Raw genomic sequence first — 23,158 nt, forward strand, 5'->3', positions numbered from 1 at the left:
GACCAAGAGCGAACAAGGGTGTTGAGCAACTGGAACCCCTAACACACTAGTGAGAATGTAAAATGATAACCACTTTGGAAAACAGTGTTGTAGTTGGTACTGCAGTGACTAACACTGAGCATCTTTTCATGTGCTTTCTTGCCATCTGGGTATCTTTTTTTAAAAGTACCTTTTGCTCAGATTTTTCATTGGGTGTTTATTTTTTATTATTGTGTTTTCAGAGGTCTCTATACATTCGAGACCCAAGCCCTTTATGATTATTTTTTTCTACTTATTGCATGTAAAATATTCCTGCTTCTCTGCATACTGGATAATTTTTGATCTGCTGGTGGGTGTTATGAACTTTGTCTGCTTGGATGGTATATTCCTACAGATACTCCTGAGCTTTGCTCTGGGATGCAGTTATGTTACTTGAAAACAGTTTGATAATTTTTAAGACCTGCTTATAAATTTTGTTACAGGCGGCCAGAATAGCCATTTATCCATGGCTAATTTTGCCTCCACTACCCAGGCAATACCTTTCTAAGTATCCTACTTGGTGTTTGTTGCATTATATGGTTTTTCCACTCTTGTTGGTGGCAACAGAACTATTTGGAGCTCTGACCGAGCTCTTAAGATGTTCCTCTCTGCCCTCAGAATGTTCCTTCGGTAGGTCTTGAGTGGCTTCCTGGAAGGCATGTCCTGATGAGCATTTAGCTGAGGATTCAAGGGGGTCCTCTGCATCTCTCCACAGCTGCCTCTCGGCACAGCCTTCCCGGCTCCAGAACTCCACCTGCTAACTTGAGATGCCGCCATCTCTCTGTACTCCCCACTCCGTCTCTGAACGCTGGGATGCCACAACTCCACCTTGGTTACCTTTTCTTGTGTTTTAGCCTAGGATTCTCTCCAGGTAGTAAGTGGGAGCAATTATAGGACTCACCTTACCGCTTCCTCTCTCTGGGATAATATAACTGAGCTGCCTGATGGCCAATATCTGCAAATAGTTATTTCCTATATGCTTTCCATTTTGTTTATCTGTGTTGAATCCTAATTAATTTGGCGAAAAAGAACAGTCCAGTACATGTCTTTTTAATATTCCATGTGGTAAAATCCATATTATACTTCTGCTATGTATTAAAGTTCACTAGTAGGGGTGTTTGGGTGGCTCAGTTGTTTGGGCATCTGACTTTGGCTCAACTCATGATCTCACAGTCTGTGAGTTCAAGCCCCACTTTGGGCTCTGTGCTGACAGCTCAGGGCCTGGAGCCTGCTCCCGATTCTGTCTCCCTCTCTCTCCGCCCTTCCCCTGATCGCACTCTCTCTCTCAAAAACAAAATAAAAACATAAAAAATAAAATTTTTAAAGTTCACTACTTATTTAAAAACAGCACCTGTGCAATTCTTTGAAGTTGATGCCTAAAAAGTCATTAAGCTCCCCCTCACTTAACCCTGTCAACATGAAATACAATTTGTTCTAGAAAGAACAACTAATAGGTAAACAGTGGCTATTCAAATTTTGAGTACCAGTAGACATCCAGAAACTTTCAAAAAAATTGACAATATTTTCTGGCAATGACAAAATTTGTTCTTTAATAAAAAAAAAATCTTTGGAAACCTGATATGCATACCATAAGCTTGACAACACCAGTACTTTTCTGATTAGGAATCAACGGTGATACTAATAAACCTGATTTTATAGTGATATTTGTCAACACTTAAACTATTTGCATCTCATTAGACCAATATTTTCTCCTGCCCAAAAGATGATGATACAAATCATGTGTGGGTAAGGGTCATTTAAAGTGCAAGACAGGCCAAAGACGTTATTTAATGGAGAACAGAAAGTTCACGGATAGGATTTTTAGAGTCCCATTGCAAGTGAGCTTTAAGAAACTATCCCTTATCAAGCTTCAGTGTAGTATTACAAAGAATACTCTTCTCTTTTCTAACTACATAATCAGGGTGAGGGAAAGAGTTTATTTACATACAACATGACGCCAAAGCCAGTCTGAGAATCTGACTTCTATTAGACCAGATACTAAAGAATTCCACAGAAATGTAAAATAATGCCAGTTTCCTCACTAACTGATTTTTCTTCTTGAAAAACAGTCCTTTTACATGGAAATATGTTATTTATGTTCTCATGTATTGAGTTCATTTTAAAATTAATTTTTATGTTCTACATTTTAATTTCTGATATAATAAAAATCCATAGATTTAATTGGCATTAAAAGCTCTTTGAGGTTCTCAAAAAATTTAAGAATATAAAGTGGTTTTTATAATAAAAAGTTTAAGAATTGCTAGCCTAAGATTACAGATATGAAAATCTTCAGTTAGAGAAAATGTTTTAAACCACGTTTAGGAAGTGCTAGTCGGAATAAAAGGGCCAAGGACAGAAATAATCTGAGAGAGATCCTCACTTTTTTGTGCTAGCTCAAACTCTATACATCTAATCTGTCCTTGGGACTTATTTATTTTATCCTCGAAACACATTTCCACTTTGTTCTCTTGAATCATGTTAATTCCTTAATTCAGGCTCTCATTGTTTCTCTTCTATATGACTGTAATATCTTCCTTGTCCACTCATTATAGCCATTACATGTCAGAGAAACCCTTCTAAAACTGTTGTCTAGTTGTTTTTCACACACATTTAAGACAGCTCTGAAATTGGTGCCTAGAATTTAAAACTCAAACTCCATAAAACCATGAAAAAAAAATCCCTTCAGACTGCATCTAGCTCAGGCTAGCTCTCCAGTCTCTTTATACAAGGACACCTAGGGGCGCCTGGGTGGCTCAGTCAGTTAAGTGTCTGACTTCAGGTCAGGTCATGATCTTGCAGTTCATGAGTTCAAGCCCCGCATTGGGCTCTGTGTTGACAGCACAGAGCCTGGAGCTTGATTCAGATTCTGTGTGCCCCTCTCTCTCTGCCCCTTCCCTGCTCACACTCTGTTTCTCTCTCAAAAATAAACAAACACTGAAAAAAATTAAAAAAGAACACCTACATATGAATTATTGTCATTTAAAGCTGCATACAGTTTCCTCAGTGAAATAGATTTGGCTTAGCATCAGTGTTTTTGTCCATGTTGTCACATAACCCAGAATGAAAGAATTTAAGTGAATAAAGACAAGTAATTAAGCTTTCTTAAGTCATTTTTTATTACGTTCTATTTATGAGTAACAGATATTGCCATAAGTAGGTAACAGACAATTGTTTACCAGATTAGAAAGAAAACACCACTGAATATCAGTGATACTCATTGGTTATCAATTGATACTCAATGGTTTTCTTTTAAATCTGGTAAACAATTGTGCAAGAGTAGAACTGACCAGATATAAGCTGAATGGGATTTTTACATAGGAAAAACAATCACCTTATGTTAAGATCTACACTGTCTGATCACCGCAATTGACCGGAGATTTAAAGAAAGCTGTAACGGACTGAAGTAATGAACTTCATTGTCACTATTCACGTAATCTAGTCACAATCTAAGAGTTTATGAAGGGTATTTATATCCCTCATTCTTTTTCAGTTATACTTTCATTTCCTCATTCGCCCTCCCCTGCCCCATCGTAGCTCACTGAGCTGGAGGAGAGCGCGTTAGAAAGAAGACTCGGGGCTCAGTCCGTGGAGCTTCCAACTTTGGCTGCGGTCATAATCTCGCAGCTTGTGATTCTGAGCCTCACATGGGGCTCGCTGCTGTCAGCCGCTCAGCACAGAGCCCACTTCAAAGCCTCTGTTTCCCTCTCTCTGCCCCTTCCCTGCTTGTGCTCTCTCAAAAACTAATATTAAAAAATAAATAAATAAATTGGTAGAAAGAAGACCACTCAATAAGGCAAAAGGTACATTTTATGCCACATTTCCCTAAACACATCTGACCAAAGGTCAGCACACAGAAAATGCAGTTACTGGACATCTTTTCCACTATAAAACACCATGGTTTTTCACACAATAAGGCACCTCCAGGATAGATATTTGCAAAAGAACCATAATACAAATGTCTCTATTTAATTAATGTACCATAACACACTTATTTCCAATGTGCTGTTACTGTAAATTAATAAGTTTTCTTCCACTCTAAGGTCCACTATGAAAAAACCAGTAGTATCTTCTTTGATTTGAGTCTATATTCAACTTCCTAATGCAGTGTCATGAATGCCAACAAAACATGAAAATTAATTAAATCACATCTTTCCTAAAATGAAATGAGCCTATTTATATCTTTTATGACTCACAGATGATAGGAAAAGCAGAAAATAGTCATTATTTATAAAATATTTTTCCTTTTTGGTTAAAGAACCATAATTAGCTTATTTTGAAATATTGGTTAATACTTTCCTATTAAATGTCACTATTTATAAGAAATCCCTTCCTTATATATCTTTAAGTATAACTTCCTAGTTCACTGGAAGTTTTTAAAAAATTTTATTTGTGGCATTTTAGATTCACTTAAAAATATTTTCCTTCTCAAATTGGAATGTCTACAAGTTTTACACTATCAATCTACTGAGGTTTCATGGATTTTTATTTCATGGGTGGGTAGTGACAATGAAAAGAAAACATCTAGAGGTAAAAAAAAAAAAAAAAAGAAAAGGCCATTTTGGTTACTTGGTTCAAAGTCTCCTGGAGGCCGCTTCTCAAGATGCATGCCAGAGATGCTATGTTAGCTGACATTTCTGATTGTTCACAGTCCTTGTGATACTCATAAGTGATAGCAATTCTTATTCAATATATTGTAAGTATTTCTAGTAAGTTGATTACAGAAATATACGAGACTAGAAATTCACAAATATCCATCTCTGCATATCAAACCTAAAATGCTCCCCAAATAATATAAATAACAACAATAATATTTGATGCATGAAAGGTAAAATAAGAAAATATCTCAGGAGCCAAAACAATAGATAAAAATTCATGGTGTTAAAGAACTATATTGGAAACCATATTTGCTCTTAGTTTTTCTGCTGATCCCTAGTGGTGCGGGGGTTTAAGGAGCTGCACACTCACTGAAGGGGAGAAAAAGTCAGGGCATGAGCAGAGTGAGAGATCGGACCAGAAATCTTATAAACCAGGGCACCAAAACCTGCAAAAAGAAATTTTCTTTCCAGCCTTGGCTCAGGGTGGAATTAAAATGTAGAAAGATTGCTTCTTAAGATTTCCCAAACTACAAGCATTCACATGGGTTTAAGACCTGGATAGATTCTACCCAAAAAAACTGCCAAAAAACCTGCACGCCAAAAATTTAGTTTAAAGTGGTCCCAGGTGGAAGTTCAAGTTCCTGGCAGAAACATACATAAATCTTTTCTTTAGCAAAATACATTAAAATCAAACCTCAAAGGATTTCCATTGATAAAGTTCCATATTACATCAATTACAATGAAAAAAAAATTACTTAAATGGTATTAGAGAACCAGGCAAGCAATCCACATATCGCTATTTCCAGGAAAAGAATATAAATAAGTGTTAACAGAGTGGAAGAAATTAAAAAAAAAAAAATGAGGCTGTGAAGAAATCAAAGATTATCAGGATGGGCCAGGCTTTGATAAAACATCCAAATGGAACTCTTAGATATAAAATATGTAATGGCATGTAATAACTGAATTTAGAAACTCAGTGAGGGATTTCAAAGGCAGATGAGAAATGGCTGATTTATCTGTTATCCAAAAGATAAATCCGGAGAAGCTAAGTAAAATGAAGCGAGAGGGGCCCAGAGAAGGCAGATGTAGCCGGTGGTTAGGAGACACAGAATGAGAAGGCTGCGCATGGGCTTCCTTAGAGCCCCCGGAGATAGTGAGAGATTGGAGACAGGAAGGATCTTAACAGCTGCTCACGGCTGAACATTTTTCAGATTATGGAAAGACATGGAATTTCAGTTCGAAGAAGTTAAAAAAATTACATACAGGATAAATAAAACTATCAAATATCTAGGACATATCATTATAAATTTTTTTCTAATGTTTTAGTTATTTTTGAGAGAGAGAGAGAGACAGCATGAGCAGGCAAGGGTCTGAGAGAGAGGGAGACATAGCAGGCTCCAGGCTCTGAGCTAACTGTCAGCACAGAGCCCGACGCAGGGCTCGAACCCACAAACCGCGAGACCATGAACTGAGCTGAAGCTGGACGCTCAACCGACTGAGCCTCCCAGGCGCCCTGAGGACACATCATTATAAACTAAGAAACTCAGATACAATGAGAATATCTTAATAGTTGCTAAAGAAAAACATAGATTGCCTACAGAAGAATGGATATCATATATCCATATATATCCATATATATGATAACTTTTCAACAGCAACATGGATGTAAAGAATGTTTTCAAGAACTGTGAGAAAACAACTGTCATATCCAATGAGGCTATCTTCAATTACAGGCAAATAATTATATTCTGCACAAACTGAAATTGAGATTTATTTATTTTCAAAAGAGCTCACCAAAGAAAATCTTTAAAGATATACTCCCTGAGGGAAAAAGTGATCCCAGGAAGAGAATTTGAGATGCAAGAAAGAACAGTATACAAAGAAAACTGTAAATATGTGGTTTAAGTTAGACAAGTATTGATTCCATAAATACAAAATGTGGAAATGTGGAAAAAAACTAAGAATAATGATCCTGTAAAGGTGAAAGAGATGATTAATTTTTCAGTACAAAGGAAACATAACAATTAAAGATAACTATTAATAACAATTTATAACTACCTTAAGTATACATCTTGAAATTTCTAGGATATCACTGAAAAACTAAAGTGGCCTGCCAGTGGAATGGGGAAGGACTCATGCTAAAAGAAGGTAAAAACAAAAGATTAAGGAAAAGAGAAATATGTAAAAATGGAACAAATAAAAAATAATAAATGACATAATTAAATTCATATACATCAGCTATCACAATATATATCAATTAAATTATACTTTAAAAGATTAAGAAACTAAGACTGAATTTAAAAAATCTAGCTATGTACTGTTTATAAAATATATATCTAATCTATAAAGGCAGAGCAAAGATATAAAGACAGCTCAAAATAAAGGAATGTAAAAAGACAAACCATATAAATAATGAGCTTGATCCAATGGCCATAAATTACCTTGTATACCAAATATGGAGATAAGTGTTCTTTTTAACACATGGAATATTTTAAAAATCAAATGTAGGCCATAAATAGAACTTAATAAATTTCAAACTACTTGACTAACATAGACTACATTCTCTGACCATACAACAAAATTTAGAAATCAACATCAAAAAAATAAATTCAAGCCCATACTTCTGAAGAAGAAATAAAAATAGAATTAGAAAATAGGTAGAACTGAATAATATTGAAAAAAGTTGTAAGAACCCATTGGCTATAGATGGAGAAGTGCTGAGAGAGAAATTACAACCTGCAATGTTTATTGTAAAAAGGAAAACCAGAAAGGTTCCATGTTCATGAGCTAAACATTTATAAAATTCAAAACAAGTAAAAGGAAACATATACCAAATGGAATAAAAAAATAACAAAAATAGAATACTATATAATAGAAAAAATTTAATGTAAAGTTTGTCTTTTCAAAGGACAAATGACGTTGAAAAACTGATAAGCTCAACTGGTATTTAAACAATAAGACACAAATGATCTTAAAAATTAAAAAAAAAACAATTTCATATAGAGTAGATATAAAAAATAAAGGAATGGTATAAACAATTTTAACAGAGAAATTTGAAAACAAATGAAATCAGCAAATTCTTAGAGAAATAAAACAACAAAAGTGACTCAAATAGAAAATCTCAATGGTTCCAAAACTCTTAAATATATTCAGCTGAAACATTGAAAGAACAGGTAATTCACAATGGAAAACATGATCTGGAGGCCAACCTTATACTGCATACAGAATTAATTCCAGATGGATGTTAGACTTTAATGAGAAAGTCAAAAGGTTCAAATTTTTAGAAGATATTTCTATGACCTATGAGAAGGAAAGATTTCTTAGCAGGATATAATAAACCGTATGCTAAAAAATATTGACACACTTAACTATATTAAGACATGTTTATCAAAACGGTTAAAAGCTAAGTTAAAAATCAAAGTCCCAAACTCAAACATTGAGAAGATATCTGTAAAATATGTAATAAATATGTCTTAAAATATTATATAAAGCATTTCTACGAAGGAAAAAAAGGGGATAAAAAATACAAGGAAGCACCTTGTAAAACAATATTGGAGACTGATAATATGAAATATATAAATATGTAAATATAAGAGAAAATGCCCATTAGTAACCAAGAAAGTATAAATTAAATATATAGTAAAATATACTTTCTCAGTCACTATATTTCAAAATTAAAAATTAAAAAAGAATCAGAAAAGTACCAAGTACTGGAAAGAATGGAAGCACTGGGAACTCTTCTATTTCTATCAAGTAAAATGGTAACACAGTACTGGAAAGACAATTTACATTAACTATAATATGCACAAATCTTGTGACCCAGCAATTCTGGGGCCCTGTTATTCCCAAAACTAACACTTGTGTACCAGGATTGTAATTACATCAATTAAAGACAAAATGAAAAAGCTCTATAAATACTTACAATTTTTTAAAGTTTATTTATTTTGAGAGAGAGAGAGCGTGTACACAGGGACAGAGAGAGAGAGAGGGAGAGCGAGAGAGAATCCCAAGCAGATTCTGCATTGTCAGCACAGAGCCCAATGAGGGGCTTGATCTCACAAACCTGTGAAACCACAACCTGAGCCAAAATCAAGAGTTGGACGCTTAACCGACTAAACAACCCAGGGGTCCCAACTAGTTACAAATCATGTGAGTAATAAGGTTGATAGATAAAATGGGGTGCATTTCAATTATAGGGAAATGGAAGTAACTGCGCTGTACTGTACATACATCAACATGGATAGGTCTCAAAAACATAGTATTGAATCAGAAAAGAGTAAATACAATATTTTCCACTAATATAAAGCAAAAACCCAAGAAATCCAGATAATATACTTTACAGATAAATACACATGCAGTAAAACTATAAACAAAACCAAACAAATCAAAAACTATAAAAAGAAAGTACAGAATGGTGACTATCCAAGAAAATGGGGAAAGAGAAAAAAGATAGGAGAGGGGACCCTAGGTAGCTCAAGGGAGTTACTAATGGCTATATCTTCAAATGAAGATGAGCCTGCAGATGTGTGCATTCTAAATTTCTCTATAAAATGGTTATACATATATACTCTGCTATGTATGCACATTAGAGTACAAGAATAGAATTTCAAAATTCAGAATTTTTCATAACAGTAAAAATGATCCAGAGTCATGATTCAAAGTAATTACTTTCTAAAGTAATGAGGTAAATCATAATTGGGTACACATTTATAAAAACACAAATGAGTTCTTTTTCTAAAAGAAAATTTGGAAGCCTTCAAAACAAAGGAGAGATACAGACTTAAAATCTGCAATGCCACTATTTCTAATTCTTCTTGCTCTTATAGAATGTTGGAACAATGTAGGAAGGCACCCTTTACTAACGTCATGTAACAATACAGGAAGATTTCCATGACTTCATGGAACCAGTAAATTTAATTTACCATTTTAAAGGTCTCTTTAACTTTGAAAATTACAAGCATTTAATAAACTAGTAGTTCTATTTCTTTCACCTTATTAGAGAAAGCCCAAATCCATCAAATTATGAAAATGGGATTTCTGCTTGCTTTTAACATATATATACTTTTCTTCGTATTTATCATATCTAGCTGGTGAGAAAAACAAACTCAATTATATAATTGATAAGTTACCAGAAAGAGAAATGTCACTTCTCTCTCCAAACTTTTCCTTCCCACTCCCTGCTAGTGTTTTATTTTTTGTTTTGTTTTGTTTTGTTTTGTTTTTCTGAGCCTGGTCCCAGGCTTCATCTGCTGATCAGCCTGGACCCTCTAAAGGAGTAGGTGCAAATCCTGAGATAAACAAAGCTGTTCTTTGTTATTAGCCTTGGTGACTTAAATCAATGCTCCTCATCCTAGTTCATCCTACTTCCTTAATTTCTACTTGTTTTCTGCTTCCTGAACTCTAACCCCTCCTAGATTGTTTAATGTTTACCTGGCATATGACCCACTTCTTTCCTTGACATTCTTTTTAACCTTGGGTTTTCCATTCACTACTCTGATCTCTGCTTCTTGCCCAATAATTAACACCTTGGCCTTTGTGTGTAGTCCTGGATCACTTCTGTCTCTCCCATCCTCCTTGTCTCCCCTACTCTCTGCCTCTCCCTTCCCTCTCCTCCTCCTCCCAAATTTCACCTCTACCCTGCCTCCACCTTTCGTTCCTCCCTTTCGTTTTATATATAGAAAGAAAAGTAATAAAATCAGCTTCAATTTATTGAGCACTGATTCTTTGGCAGAGACTCTTTAAAGCTCTTTTTATGTATTAAATTATTTAATTTGCATAATAATATCAGCTGAAAACTATTATCACTTAAGTCAGCTGTCTGCTACACCTATTATTCTGGGCTCAGAGGCAGGTAGTAGGACTTCTCTGTGAAATATATTTATTTAAAATTTGTTTAACAGAAAAAAATAAATTTCCCTTTTAAACATTAGCTTATACAGGAAATTTGGGGGAGAAACTCATTGTTAAGTTGATGATTCCTAATCATCACCTAATGTTTTTGAACCGCGCAATTTTTCTAGGGGGAGACACAATATGTAACAAACCAGAGTATAAGGCATACGGCATGGTATGTGACATAAGGGCTAAAATAGAGGGAAAAATAAGACTAATAATAGAGGGAAAAGTGAACATGGCTTCTCATGCCTCATGCCAGATGATTCCCCATTTCCCACCATTAAGAATGGCAGGAGAATGCTGTATCATTACAGATGAAATAGATATTTCCTAGAGTCTCCATGAATGCCAGCCACAGGGTAATTAGGTCTAATTTCACAGGCCATTCACTGAACTATGTCTCCCAAAAGCATCACTTCTCAAAGCTGCACAACTACTTAGCACATAGAACAGGAATGTGCTTACTCTGCTTTTTGTTCACCTCTTGGAACTACGGACATGTATAGTGAATAACTCAGAATAATTAACCAATGATCATACACACATACACACACACACACAGACATATACAAATACAAGTCTGTATAATCAGATGCATATATCTGTGTGTGTAAATATATATGTATGTATATATGTGTGTGTTTATATATGCCAATTGACATCCTGCCATCTTACCCCTACATCAATGTGTTCTCCCTTCAAAGGGAAATATTCTTTTATGTAACCATAACATAATTTCAAAATCTGAGAAGTGAACATCCTACAACACTACTAATATAATGATAATCACATTTCATCAACTGTCTCAATAATTTCTTAAAAACTTTTCTTATGTTTTTTATTTATTTTTGAGAGACAGAGAGAGACAGTGCGAGCAGGGGAGGGTCAGAGAGAGAGGGAGACACAGAATCTAAAGCAGGCTCCAGGCTCTGAGCTAGCTGTCAGTACAGAGCTCGATGGGGGGATCAAACCTATAAACCACGAGATCATGACCTGAGCCAAAGCCGGACGCTTAACCAATTGAGCCACCCAGGCGCACCAATAATTTCTTGTATAGTCATCTTTCCTAGTCCAGCATCCAATTCAAAATTATTCACTGCGTATAGTTTTCATATAACTTCAGATTCCTTTAATTTGGAACAATAATTCATCTTTTCTTTTAGTTTCTTGACCTTAGCATTTTTGAAAAGTATAAAAAATATTCTGCGGAATCTTTTAGTTTGTCTGACATTTTCATCATAATTAGATTAGGTTATGTATTCCTGGCAAGAATACCACAGTAAACCTTTTCATAATTATCAAAGAGAAAAGCCCAGCTGTACCAGTAAACATTTATAAACCTGCACTTAAAAAGCACAGTTAAGGGCACCTGGGTGGCTCAGTCGGTTGAGCATCCGATTTTGACTCAGGTCATGATCTCACTCACGGGTTCAAGCCCCGCATCAGGCTCTGTGCTGACAGCTCAGAGTCTGGTGCCTGCTTCAGATTCTGTGTCTCCCTCTGTCTCTGTCCCTCCCCTGCTCATGTTTGTGTCTCTTTCAAAATAAATAAACATTAAAAATTTTTTTAAAAAGTACAATTAGTACTTTTGTTGTTTTATTTTTTATTTTATTTTTTTAATGTTTATTTTTGAGAGAGACACAGACACAGAGAGACAGAATGCAAGTGGGGGAGGGGCAAAGAGAGAGAGGGAGACAGAATCCGAAGCAGGTTCCAGGCTCTGAGTTGTCAGGCCAGAGCCCAACGTGGGGCTCGAACCCACAAACTGTGAGATCATGATCTGAGCCAGTCAGATGCTTAGCTGGCTGACCCACCCACACAATCTAAAGCTAAAATGTTTAAAAAAAAAAAGTTACCAGCATTACATTTTTAAAACTGAAGTAAGGAGAAGAAAAGAAATTTTCAAATATAATAAACAATTGAGAGTCATAAGTAAACAATAATTTTTAATAGAATTCAAGATGAGGAAAATATTTGTCAAGCAGAAGGGATCTGAGATGAATTCACTGATAAAGCAGCGCTTCAGCTGACCTTGAAGAATGGCTGGGATTTCAACAGAAAATATGGGGAGGGTACGCCAGGTAAAGAAGGCAGCATGAGAAAAACGGTGTGGAGGTGGGAATGGGAGACTATTCAACAGGCGGTGACGCAGTTACCCTAGTGTAAGGCATGTGCCTACACTGACATTGAGGACAGAAGTGGCCTGGACGTCCATGCAGAAGCCATGCGCTTGGCGGGCTGAAAAGACCGGCCCAGGGGATGGGCTTCATCTGAAGGGCCAGGAGACCTTGCTGACCAGCAAAGCAGAGCTGGTACAGCAGACATGGCTCAAAGGGGAGAAAACAGAAACAAATGCTTCTGCATAGTTTGTTTCCAGTGTGTTGTTCTTGTTCTTATTTTGTTTTTCCAATAACTCCACTGTTAACATTGTTGTTCTCAGTTTTAGGCTTCCTCTTTAGGTTTAATGAAGATAGACATCAGGATCCTTGGTTTGGGAATACGATAACAAAATTAAAATGGGAAGGTCCATCATGAAAGAATTAGCAGCTTTCCCACTGCCATTACATCTACTGTTTGACAATGAAGAAAGTGAGATACATATGAAATATTGAAATAAGAAATGTAGGCAGGAAGCTAGGCCTGAGTGACAGGTGGATGGACCTTAGATGACCTGACAGAGAGCCCCAACTGAGAATTGCCCAGGGAACACCCACTGCACCCATCTAGCAGTCCCTTTGCAGTGACAGCATCCGGCGGCAGAGTTAAATTTCTTGTGCTTGTTGCACTTGGGCAGAAAGCAGCCCCTTGTCCTTACTGGACCTGGGTCTCCCGAATAGAAATAATGTTGCCGTTTCCCACCCTATGCAGCCATTTTGAATCCGTCTTGGAAAAAGACATGCTTAGTTGGCTGATTATATAATCCAGGCCTGTCACTCAAATGTTATGACCCTAGAACCCACCCCAAAGAAAAAGTTCATAGAAGCCCAAACCCCAGAGTGTCCAGGGTCTTCATCTCTTTTGACTGGCCCGCTCCTCCCTTAGAGTATACTTTAATAAAACTTTGCTTTACTTTCGTTTCACTGTTCCAGAATTCTTTACTGTGGCAGCATAAAGAATGGAGACTTTTCCTTTCCCATCTCACTCTCAGTAACAAAATAAATAGGAAACATGAATATTATATTTTCATACACACATGCAAATAGGATAAAAACAAAGCTTGGAGAGCACTGACTCAAGAATGGGAACAAACCGCAGGGTTTGAAGGAATCCAAAGGCAAAAGATGTCACAAAAAACAAAGAGCAAGGGAGGAAAAAGACCCAAGAAATGTGCCATGATCACAGAAATTACTAATCATTTTTTAAGGGGAAGATCTATAAACAATAAAGTACATGATGGTACACCTAAACAGTCTATTTTTTAAGTATATTTTTTGAGAGAGAGACAGCAGGGGAAAGGCAGAGAGAGAGAGAGAGAGAGAGAGGATCCTAAGCAGTATAGGGCTCAATCTCATGAATCCTGAGATCATGACTTGAGCTGAAATCAAGAGTCAGATGCTTGACTGACTGAGCCACCCAGGCACCCAAAAAAATTGTTAGTTTTTCTTATGTAAACTTGAAATTACATAACTTATATTCTATATAAACAATGCTATATGAAACCTATATATGTAGAAAGAGTAGATGGAGAAAATGAGGTAAAAATCCAAAAATTAAAAAAGAAATAAAAGACTGATAAAAGAAGAAATATAATCAGAGTGAGTGTACCACACACAAAAGTGTAGAAAACACGTATCAATTAGTACTACTTGCAATCTGGGAAATTAAGATGATAGGAAATTTAACTTTCTTAATTCCTTAAAAAGAAATAAAATACTCAGATTAACCATAATTACCTTTTTTCATCGTTTTTAATATTAAAAACTTTTCTCTAGAGCCTTCATAAATTATAAAATATCTTCCTTTTTCATTAAGTTTTATAAAAATCTCCTCTGGTTTGTTCCTTATGTGAATATATTAGAACATTTAATTATTTCCACGACTTTCTGGCTTTTTTATTATTCTCTTTATCATGCTTCTGAATAATAAGTTTCTTTTCATCTTTGTATTATTTCTCTATGGGACAGAGAGGAGTAGGAAAAGGACACTAAAAATTGAATTGCACACCTTTATCTAATTTCACCTATTTTTTGAAACTAGACTATATGAAAATATGATAGAACAAATCAAAGAGCAACATTCAACACCAACAGCAATATGGAATAACATATTTTGTTGTTTCATACACTGTTTATGAAAAAAATTATTATTGCCTGAACTGCAGCATTCAGCACCAGTTATGTCAAAGGACACCATCTACACATAAAAGTTCTGTTATGCATGGTTTGCAAATTCTATACGATCTACATTCTGTTTGCATGCTTGTAGTTCAGGTAAATTTATCATCTTGGAATGTATTTTCCCATGCAACTTTTTGTATTTTGTATTTTTGTGTTTTGGTAGGTGCATCTAAGTTACTGTAAGAAATCAGAGTCTAAAACTTGAATGTGGGGAAATGGGAGCTTCAAAATGAGTGTCTTCAAAATAGTCCTAGGTTGTCTATAAAGTGTAAGCTTTTCCCCTAAATACCAATAGAAAGATAATTTGAAGATATACCAGAACACCATTGACATAGCCACCCAAAGGCACTCACCATAAAATAAAATAAGTAAAACAGCAAAAAGAGAGTCTTTGATATTTTTACCTACCAGTGACATCATAATTTAAGTGGTCAAAACAACCTGAGTTCTTCCAGGAAATAGAAACAATGGCTGTGGAGAACCACACAAAATTTTTGCCACCAATTTTTAGTGCTCCTCTGTCTCAGGGCATGAAATCCCTTGCACTTTATGTGTATTATTGTCATTTTTTCCCATAATTTACAACTGTAACATTTTCCCTTTACAAACAAAAAAACCCCATAATGTACTTGGGGAAGAGTAAAGAAAGAAAAAAAAAAAAAAGACCATAAGAAACTTGAGGACTGCCAATTTGAAAGTTGTAGTGCCAAGTCAACATTTCCCCCTTTTTATTCCTGGAAATCATTCCAAAACATGGAGAATGAAAAATAATTATGCAAATGCCCTATTTATTAAAAGTGGGAAACAGTGAAATCCTAGACCTCTGGATCAATGGAATGGCTCCCACATGAGTGATGACTGAGCGAAGGGGTGTGCAGGAGGAAGTAAAGAAAAGAAACCTTGAAGAAATAATCCAGAAGCTGCAGATTTCAAAAAAAGCTAAAAAACATAACCTTCTTTGTGGCCAGGAGCCATGTCTCTTTATACTATAGACATACAGTTTTCGGGCAGAACTGTGGAAGCAGTACAGTTCCAAAAAGCAGAGAAAGTGAGGCTAAATGAGGAACTTTACAGAAAAGACAGGCTTTTAAAGGCAGACTCTATCTGTGGAAACAGAGAAGTAAAGTCTTTCATTGTATGTGGGAGAAACAGAACAAAATGAACAACAAAACCCACACTCCCTATCTCCTTTGGCTAGACCAAGTAAAGTTCACTAAGCTCGATGACCAATGAGAAACTGGACCACACGGGATCTGTATAAAGATACCACAAGAGCAAGAGAAGGGTAGGAGAGTAGGGGGCGGTGCAGAAACCAGTGGCACGCAGGGAAACCCACACTAAAATTATGTTACCATAAGAGAAGCTGAAAATTGTGGCCAAATACTTCACCGTGAATTTTTAAAATGTAATGAATAGCAATCACCTTTTTCAAGCAATTATACAAGGCAGAAACACAAGGTGGCAAGGCGAGGGTAGCAGTACAAGAACAAGGGATGAATTACAAGCTTCCAGTGCTCAACCAAATGGCATAACGTAAAAAAGAAAAAATGAAGGAGAAATTGGAAGTGATACAGGGGAAGAGAGAGTACTGAAAGCATAAGAAGGTAGCAAGAATTGAAGTGGTAGACAGACACTAAATAAATATACAGTAATTATAAATGACAAAGAATTAGAGAAAAACTGTAAAGTGCAACACAGAAACACAGACAACATAAACCCAACATACATATAAAAGGAATCCTTGAAAAAGAAAATAATAATAAAATAGTGCAAATAATAAAATAATAATGAAAATACATAAAAGTATAAGTCAAGAACACTTGAATCTCCAAGAGGTTGGAGTAAAAGGTCGAAACAAAAAACAAACCATGTCTGTGGACAAAATAGTTCTGAACGGTCCACACTAGGATAAAATTCTAGTGAAAGTCACCAGACTTCAGATATAAATTAAGAATTATTTATTCAGCCAGGCAAATAAGAATTTTCTAAACTCTACAATGCTAAAAGAAAAATGAGTGACATGGTCCTCAGCCAAACTGTACTCCAAGAAACAAACATGCAAGAATTGTGAACATGCAAGATTTCAGAAACGTTGCTTCCAAGGGCCTGTCGTCAGGAATCTATGAGGGGTGACTTGCATCATAAGATGATTTAAAAAATAGTAACAAACTAGCCAACAATGTAAGATGCTGTTGAAAATAAATCTTGCCCCAGTGGACAGATGACTGGAGCTCTGGGCAGCTGGACTCGAACCTTGCATGATACCCTGATCCACAACCTCCCAGCCAAGCAGCTCTGAGATTCCTTAACTGTAAAAACTCTGATACAATCATCATTTGCTGTTTAGGTTGCTAAATTTGAGGGTAATTTGTTATACAACAATAGATAACTATAAAACAAGGCTTAGAAACTACTGAATTTATAGAGGTTGGAATGTAGAAAATAGGAAGAGGATTTTTTTTTAATTAATGTTTATTTATTTTGAGAGAGAGAGAGAGAGAGTGCCCCACAAGTGGGGGAGGGACAGAGAGAGCCAGGATGCGGCCCCATCCCACAAACCATGAGACCATGACTTGAGCTGATAGGAAAAGTCAGATGTTTTAACCAACTCAACCACCCAGGTCCCCAGGAAGATATTTTAAAGAGAGTTTTTGGGGCGCCTGGGTGGCTCAGTCGGTTAGGTGTTTGACTTCGGCTCAGGTCATGATCTCATGGTTTGTGGGTTTGAGCCCCACATCGGGCTCTGTGCTGACAGCTAGCTCAGAGCCTGGAGCCTGCTTCACGTTCTGTGTCTCCCTCTCTCTCTGACCCTCCCCTACTCACACACTGTCTCTCTCTGTCTTCAAAAAATAAAAATGTTAAAAAAAATGGAATGTAGCTAGAAAATCAAGAACCTTCATCCAATTGAGGAAAGAGTAACATACATACAACATAAATAAAGTTAACTTTCATTGTTCTTTTTCTTTTGTATCCTAATATTGGATTTCCATTGGCTCAAAAAAAACCCTATACATTTCTTAATTATAAAAAAACATAAAGAAGATTTGGCAACACTACCTCTGAATATGATACTCTCGATTACAGCGATGTAATCTTCGGGTTCCTGCTCAGTAGACATCTCCCAGCTGCCTCCGGCGATATTTAGTAATTTGTAGAGCTGGTCTGAACTCTTCACCCCACACAGCAGAGTAACCACGCTTTCTGGTGAATGAAGTATCTTTTCCAGAAACTGACATGTCTTTGGGGTTAGGTCTTTAAGCAGGCTATTTGATAATATCAAAAGTTTACATTTGTAAGAGCTTAAACTCAGCAATTCCAAATCCCAAAAAGAGTAATTCTCCAAGTGGTATAACATGACCGCTTCCCTTTTCACAACATGTAAAAAAACTTCCCTCAAGTACAGAGCCCATTCCTCAGCATCTTCTCCATATATCATTAGGATGTCTCTTGTATTTTCTGGAAAAAGAGAAAATAATGTATTAATTTTCTTATGTTTGAAATGCTAACAGCAGATTATATTATTAACCTCAAATTTGTTTACATACTCTTTAGGGAATATAATATAACAGGACCAGTTATAAAATTCATGTTATCCCCATCACAGCCATACAGGATTAAATTAATCCTTTAAGTAAACACCATTCATGCTCTGCGCAAGTCTACACCGTACTTACTATACCAAAGTGAACCAGGATGCTCAATGGAAATGAAAGAGAAATCTCATGGTAGGATGAAAAGAATGTTCTGTGGGATTCCGGGGAGCTGGGCACAGATGGGCCAGCAACCACAAAATTCACCTTGTTCACAGTATTTAACTCCTTTGAACCATTATTTCTTCGTCTGCTAACTGAAAGGAAAAAATAAATGGGCTCTGCATAAGGAATCAGATTGTTCTGTGAAGCTATGAGAGAATTTACACTCAAGAACGTTTAAATCTTTTTTTCAGGCAAATATAAGTGCATAAAGATAGGTGACACAATTTCCATGCTCAAAATACCAACAAAATAAAATTTTAAAAAAAGAAATAAATTCAGCAGCAGAAACCAAATAAGGGGTGTACTATATCACATGTCATGAGTTACAGTTCATGCTGATGAAATAATTAGAAGCTCCTTATGGGACAGCAGTAATCCTAAACCTCTCCCTGATCCCATAATCAATACTGGTAAAGAAACTTGAGTCATCACCAAAACCAGCAGGGTGCTTATGAATCTCTCCCCCATCTGGAAACTATTCAAGGGGTGTCTTCCACAAGCCAGGGCCCACGGTGAGTCAGGAAAGCAGTCAAACCCCACAAGAACCCAACTGCATCCTTGGGCAGAGGAGACAGGTCTGGCAGACACCATTTAACAGGTCTCATTAGAGAGGCGCCTGGGTGGCTCAGTTGGTTAAGTGGCCGACTTCAGCTCAGGTCATGATCTCACGGTTCGTGGGTTCGAGCCCTGCATCAGGCTCTGTGCTGGCAGTTAGCTCAGAGCCTGGAGCCTGCTTCAGATTCTGTGTTTCCCTCTCTCTGCCCCTCCCCTATTCGCACAGTCTTTCTCTTTCTCTCTCTCTCAAATATTAATAGACATAACAAAAAATTTAAAAATTACAGGTCTCATTAGAAGACTATAACCCAGAACCTCTAATGTAGGACACTTGGTTTCTCCTCTGCTTTTCTTTAAGCCATAAAATACTGGAATATCAATTTTGTCACCCAAACTGTAGCTTGGAAAGAAAAATAAAAGTAGCAAAAAAGATAGGGAGGAAAATTTAAAGGACAAAAGGTCCACATAAGATTAAGCAAACAAGAAACCTAAACTGAGCTAAGAGAAACACGAGCCAGATGAAAAGATTAGCAAAACAAATTTTTACTTATGGAAAAGATTATGGCAAGTAATATTAACAGTGATAATATGACCATAAAAATAATAAAAGTAACACAGCATCCAAAGACTAGTAGATATCATAAGCAGGGGGATATAACTCCATAAAAGTTATCTAGATTATAAAAAGACCATAGATTAAATAAGACCATAGTTCAAAAACAAGTTGATTTAACTTTTTTAAAAACGTATCATTTAAAAGAGATAAGGAGACAAGTTGAGAGCCAAAACAGTACTACTATCTAGATAATATATGAATTAGAAAAAGCAATAACCACACTAAACATGGATAATATTTTAATTTCCAGGCTAAAAGAAAAGCTTGATATTTTTGTAGTAAATGTAAAAAAGAGAACACGGTGAAAACAGCTGGTGAAGATGTGATATATCTGGGTAGGAGACAAAAAAGGAAAAGATTCAATATAAAGACAATCTAAAAGCTGAAGTAGAAGAGAATAAAAGACACATTAAAATGTTAAAACATAATTTTAAAAGTCCTTAAAATATAAAGAAATATGAACCAGTTCCATGTATCAGCAGGGAATGATCATGTTCTAAGAAAAATTGTTAAGGAAAACCTATCTTGATTAAATTGCCCTTAGGTCTAATGATTATTGTAAAATGTCTTCGCATATTCAGGAAGGAAGAGCAAGTCATCCAGGAGGAGGAAAATATTAAAATGATCATATTTCTTCAGAACAATTTCAAGCCAAGAATTATAAGAAGATTCTTGCAAAAATAGTGTTTTAGTATTTTCATATCATAGAATATGATATTGTACAGCAGTGAAAATGAACACTGCTACATGCAACATGGATGAATCCAGCAACATAATATGGAGTGGAAGAAGAAAAAGAGTTTGTACTATATGATTGTATTTATATGAAGTTCAAAGACAAAAAAACAAAATGATCTGTGATGATACAGACAGAATAAGATAAACAAATGAGAATAGGTATGAGACCACCTGCCAGGATTCTGGAAATGTCCTTGTGTTGGTCTGACTGTCACACAAAGCACACATATATAAAAGTTTATTCATCTATATATCTTAGATTGTGTGTGTAAGTTATTCTGCAATAAAAAAAAAAGTAAAGTATTAAAAGAGGAAAGTTCCAGGATGACAGGTGTTCAAGAGGCCTAGAGACCAGTGGGGACTTATCACAGGTGAATGGAACATTTTGGGAGGGAGATCCAGAGGAAATACAGCAACTATAAGATTATCTCCTATATTTGAAAAGTTGAGGAAAAAATACTAAGAAAAGGGGTTTGACAGTTCTGATAGAACTTTTTGGAAAAAAAAAACTCAGGATTGGTATATTATAATTGTTTGCATGCAAAATACACGATGAGGTAAAATTAGTTGCAGCAAAACAAAACAAAATGCCTAAAAGTTATAAAAGAAAGTAGAATCATTACACACTATTTGGATATAGTGTAAATGTGTACATAATCATTGTCACGGACTAAGTATTTATGTCCTCCCCCAAATTCATATGTTGAAATCTTAACCCCCATTGTGATGGTATCTGGAGGTGACGTGTTAGGGGGGTGACTAGGTCATTAGGGTGAAGCCCTCATGAATGAGATTTGTGGCCCTGTAAAAGAGGCTCCAGAGAGCTCCCTTGCCCCTCCTGCTGCGTGAGGACACAGAGAGAAGTCGCAATCTGCAACCTGGAAGAGGGCTATCACCAGAATTCTATCTACCGACACCCTGATCTCAGATTTGCAGCCTCCAGATCTGTGAGACATACATGTTTGTTGCTCAGGCAGCCCTGTCTACAGTACCTTATTAGAGCAGCCTAAATGGACTGATGATCGTAATAATGTAAAAGATGACTGACAATTTAACTAGAAATTGAGATTTAAATATCAGATAGACTACGATTCAAATCTTTGGGGCGCCTGAGTGGCTCAGTCAGTTAGGTGCCTGAGCCTTGATCTTGGCTCAAGTTATGATCTCACAGTTCATGGGTTCAACCCCCACATCAGGCTCTGCACTGACAGTACAGAGTATCTCTCTCTTCTTCTCTCTGCCCCTCCCTTGCCAGTGCTCACTCTCTATATCTCTCAAAAATAAAACAAACATTAAAAAAAAAGATTAAAACCCTTATCTAGCACACAACAGAAAGCAGATACTAGTTAGAATCAGTAAATCAAGAAGTAATAGATAGATATATCTTTTAGAAAGATGGACTAGAATAACAAAAAAGAAAGATGTGAAACATCTGTGGTTATTGAGATTCTATGGGGAATGGTATTGTGATTGGGGACAGAGAGAGCAGTGGACCAATGGTTTTCATTACAAACGTTTTATCACTGAAACCATAATCAAAATTTAAATAACAGAAAAATCCAGGCAACAAGTAGAAGAACGAAAGTAAATAAAATAAAAATGTAAAAGTTTAAAAAAGAAGACACGGTAAGTTGAATACAAGTACATACAGAACAAATACAAAATATCAAGGGTTTATGAGTGTACTACAAAATGCAGATGTTAAATACCTTGAAATAAAAGTAATCATGGAATTAGTATGATTTCCCCAAAATGGGAAAGTTGAGCTTGGGGAAAAGATAGTATAAAATAATAACCTCATCTTTAATAGAATTTAGTTATTTAATACCTCCTAAATTCAAAATATGAAGTTAAAAAATGATTCCATTCCCTATTTTTGTATCACCAGGTTCCCTGAACAATAATGAATAATTTAGAGAGCATTCCAAGTAAAGATTTTTATCTGAAAGTTAATATGTCCTTCAATTTTACTTTACATTAATTTAAATTATTTTATTTAAAAATAGCATATAGAATATAATCTCATTTTTAAACAACCACTCCCTGAGCATCTACTTGAAGAAATTCTATTGATTGTTAGCAAGTTATTCATGGAAGAGAAGATCATAAGAGGTATATTGCTTTCTTTTTAAAAATCTTTTCTGTATTACTTATCTTTTTTGTAGTAAACTTGTATTATTTTGTAAAACAAAATAATCATTCTTAAAAACCAGTTGTAAGGTATTATCATGAATACAAAGAGCAAAACACCAAAACTCTTATAATCCACAATTATCTTTTTTCCTCTGGATATAAAGGTTGTATTTTCTACAACATGACATACTGATTAAAACTATAACAATTTGAGAGCTATTGTATTTTTATCGAATTATCTATCTTGTCTCATTATATAAATATTCTTTCCAAGGACAGATGCTTTCTCTTTCAACTCTTTGATTTCTAAACAATGCCCAGCACAATTTCTTGAATAGATAATCAATAGATTTTTAATATATTTATGCATACAGAATGAAAAAAGACATCTGGTAGAAAATATACGGGAATCATACCCAAATTGTGTATGAGTCATCAGTATAGTTCTGTCATTCTCTGTATACTGTCTCACTCAGCCTGGATGCTAAATAAATACTTGTTGAATGAACACAAACA

The 23,158-nt window shown here is 35.7% G+C and overlaps 1 protein-coding gene across 3 annotated transcripts in view; it reads right to left on the bottom strand.

The window, feature by feature from the left end:
- Window positions 1-23,158, bottom strand: part of BANK1 (B cell scaffold protein with ankyrin repeats 1) — a 278,763-nt gene that overhangs the window by 230,888 nt on the left and 24,717 nt on the right. For all 3 annotated transcript variants that reach the window (XM_029942644.1, XM_029942650.1, XM_029942661.1), the window contains exon 2: window positions 17,903-18,301. In XM_029942644.1, coding sequence (XP_029798504.1) covers window positions 17,903-18,301 — 399 coding nt within the window. The remainder of the gene's footprint in view (window positions 1-17,902; window positions 18,302-23,158) is intronic.

The sequence above is a fragment of the Suricata suricatta genome, chromosome 1 (assembly GCF_006229205.1).
Source record: "Suricata suricatta isolate VVHF042 chromosome 1, meerkat_22Aug2017_6uvM2_HiC, whole genome shotgun sequence".
Taxonomy (NCBI): Eukaryota; Metazoa; Chordata; class Mammalia; order Carnivora; family Herpestidae; genus Suricata; species Suricata suricatta.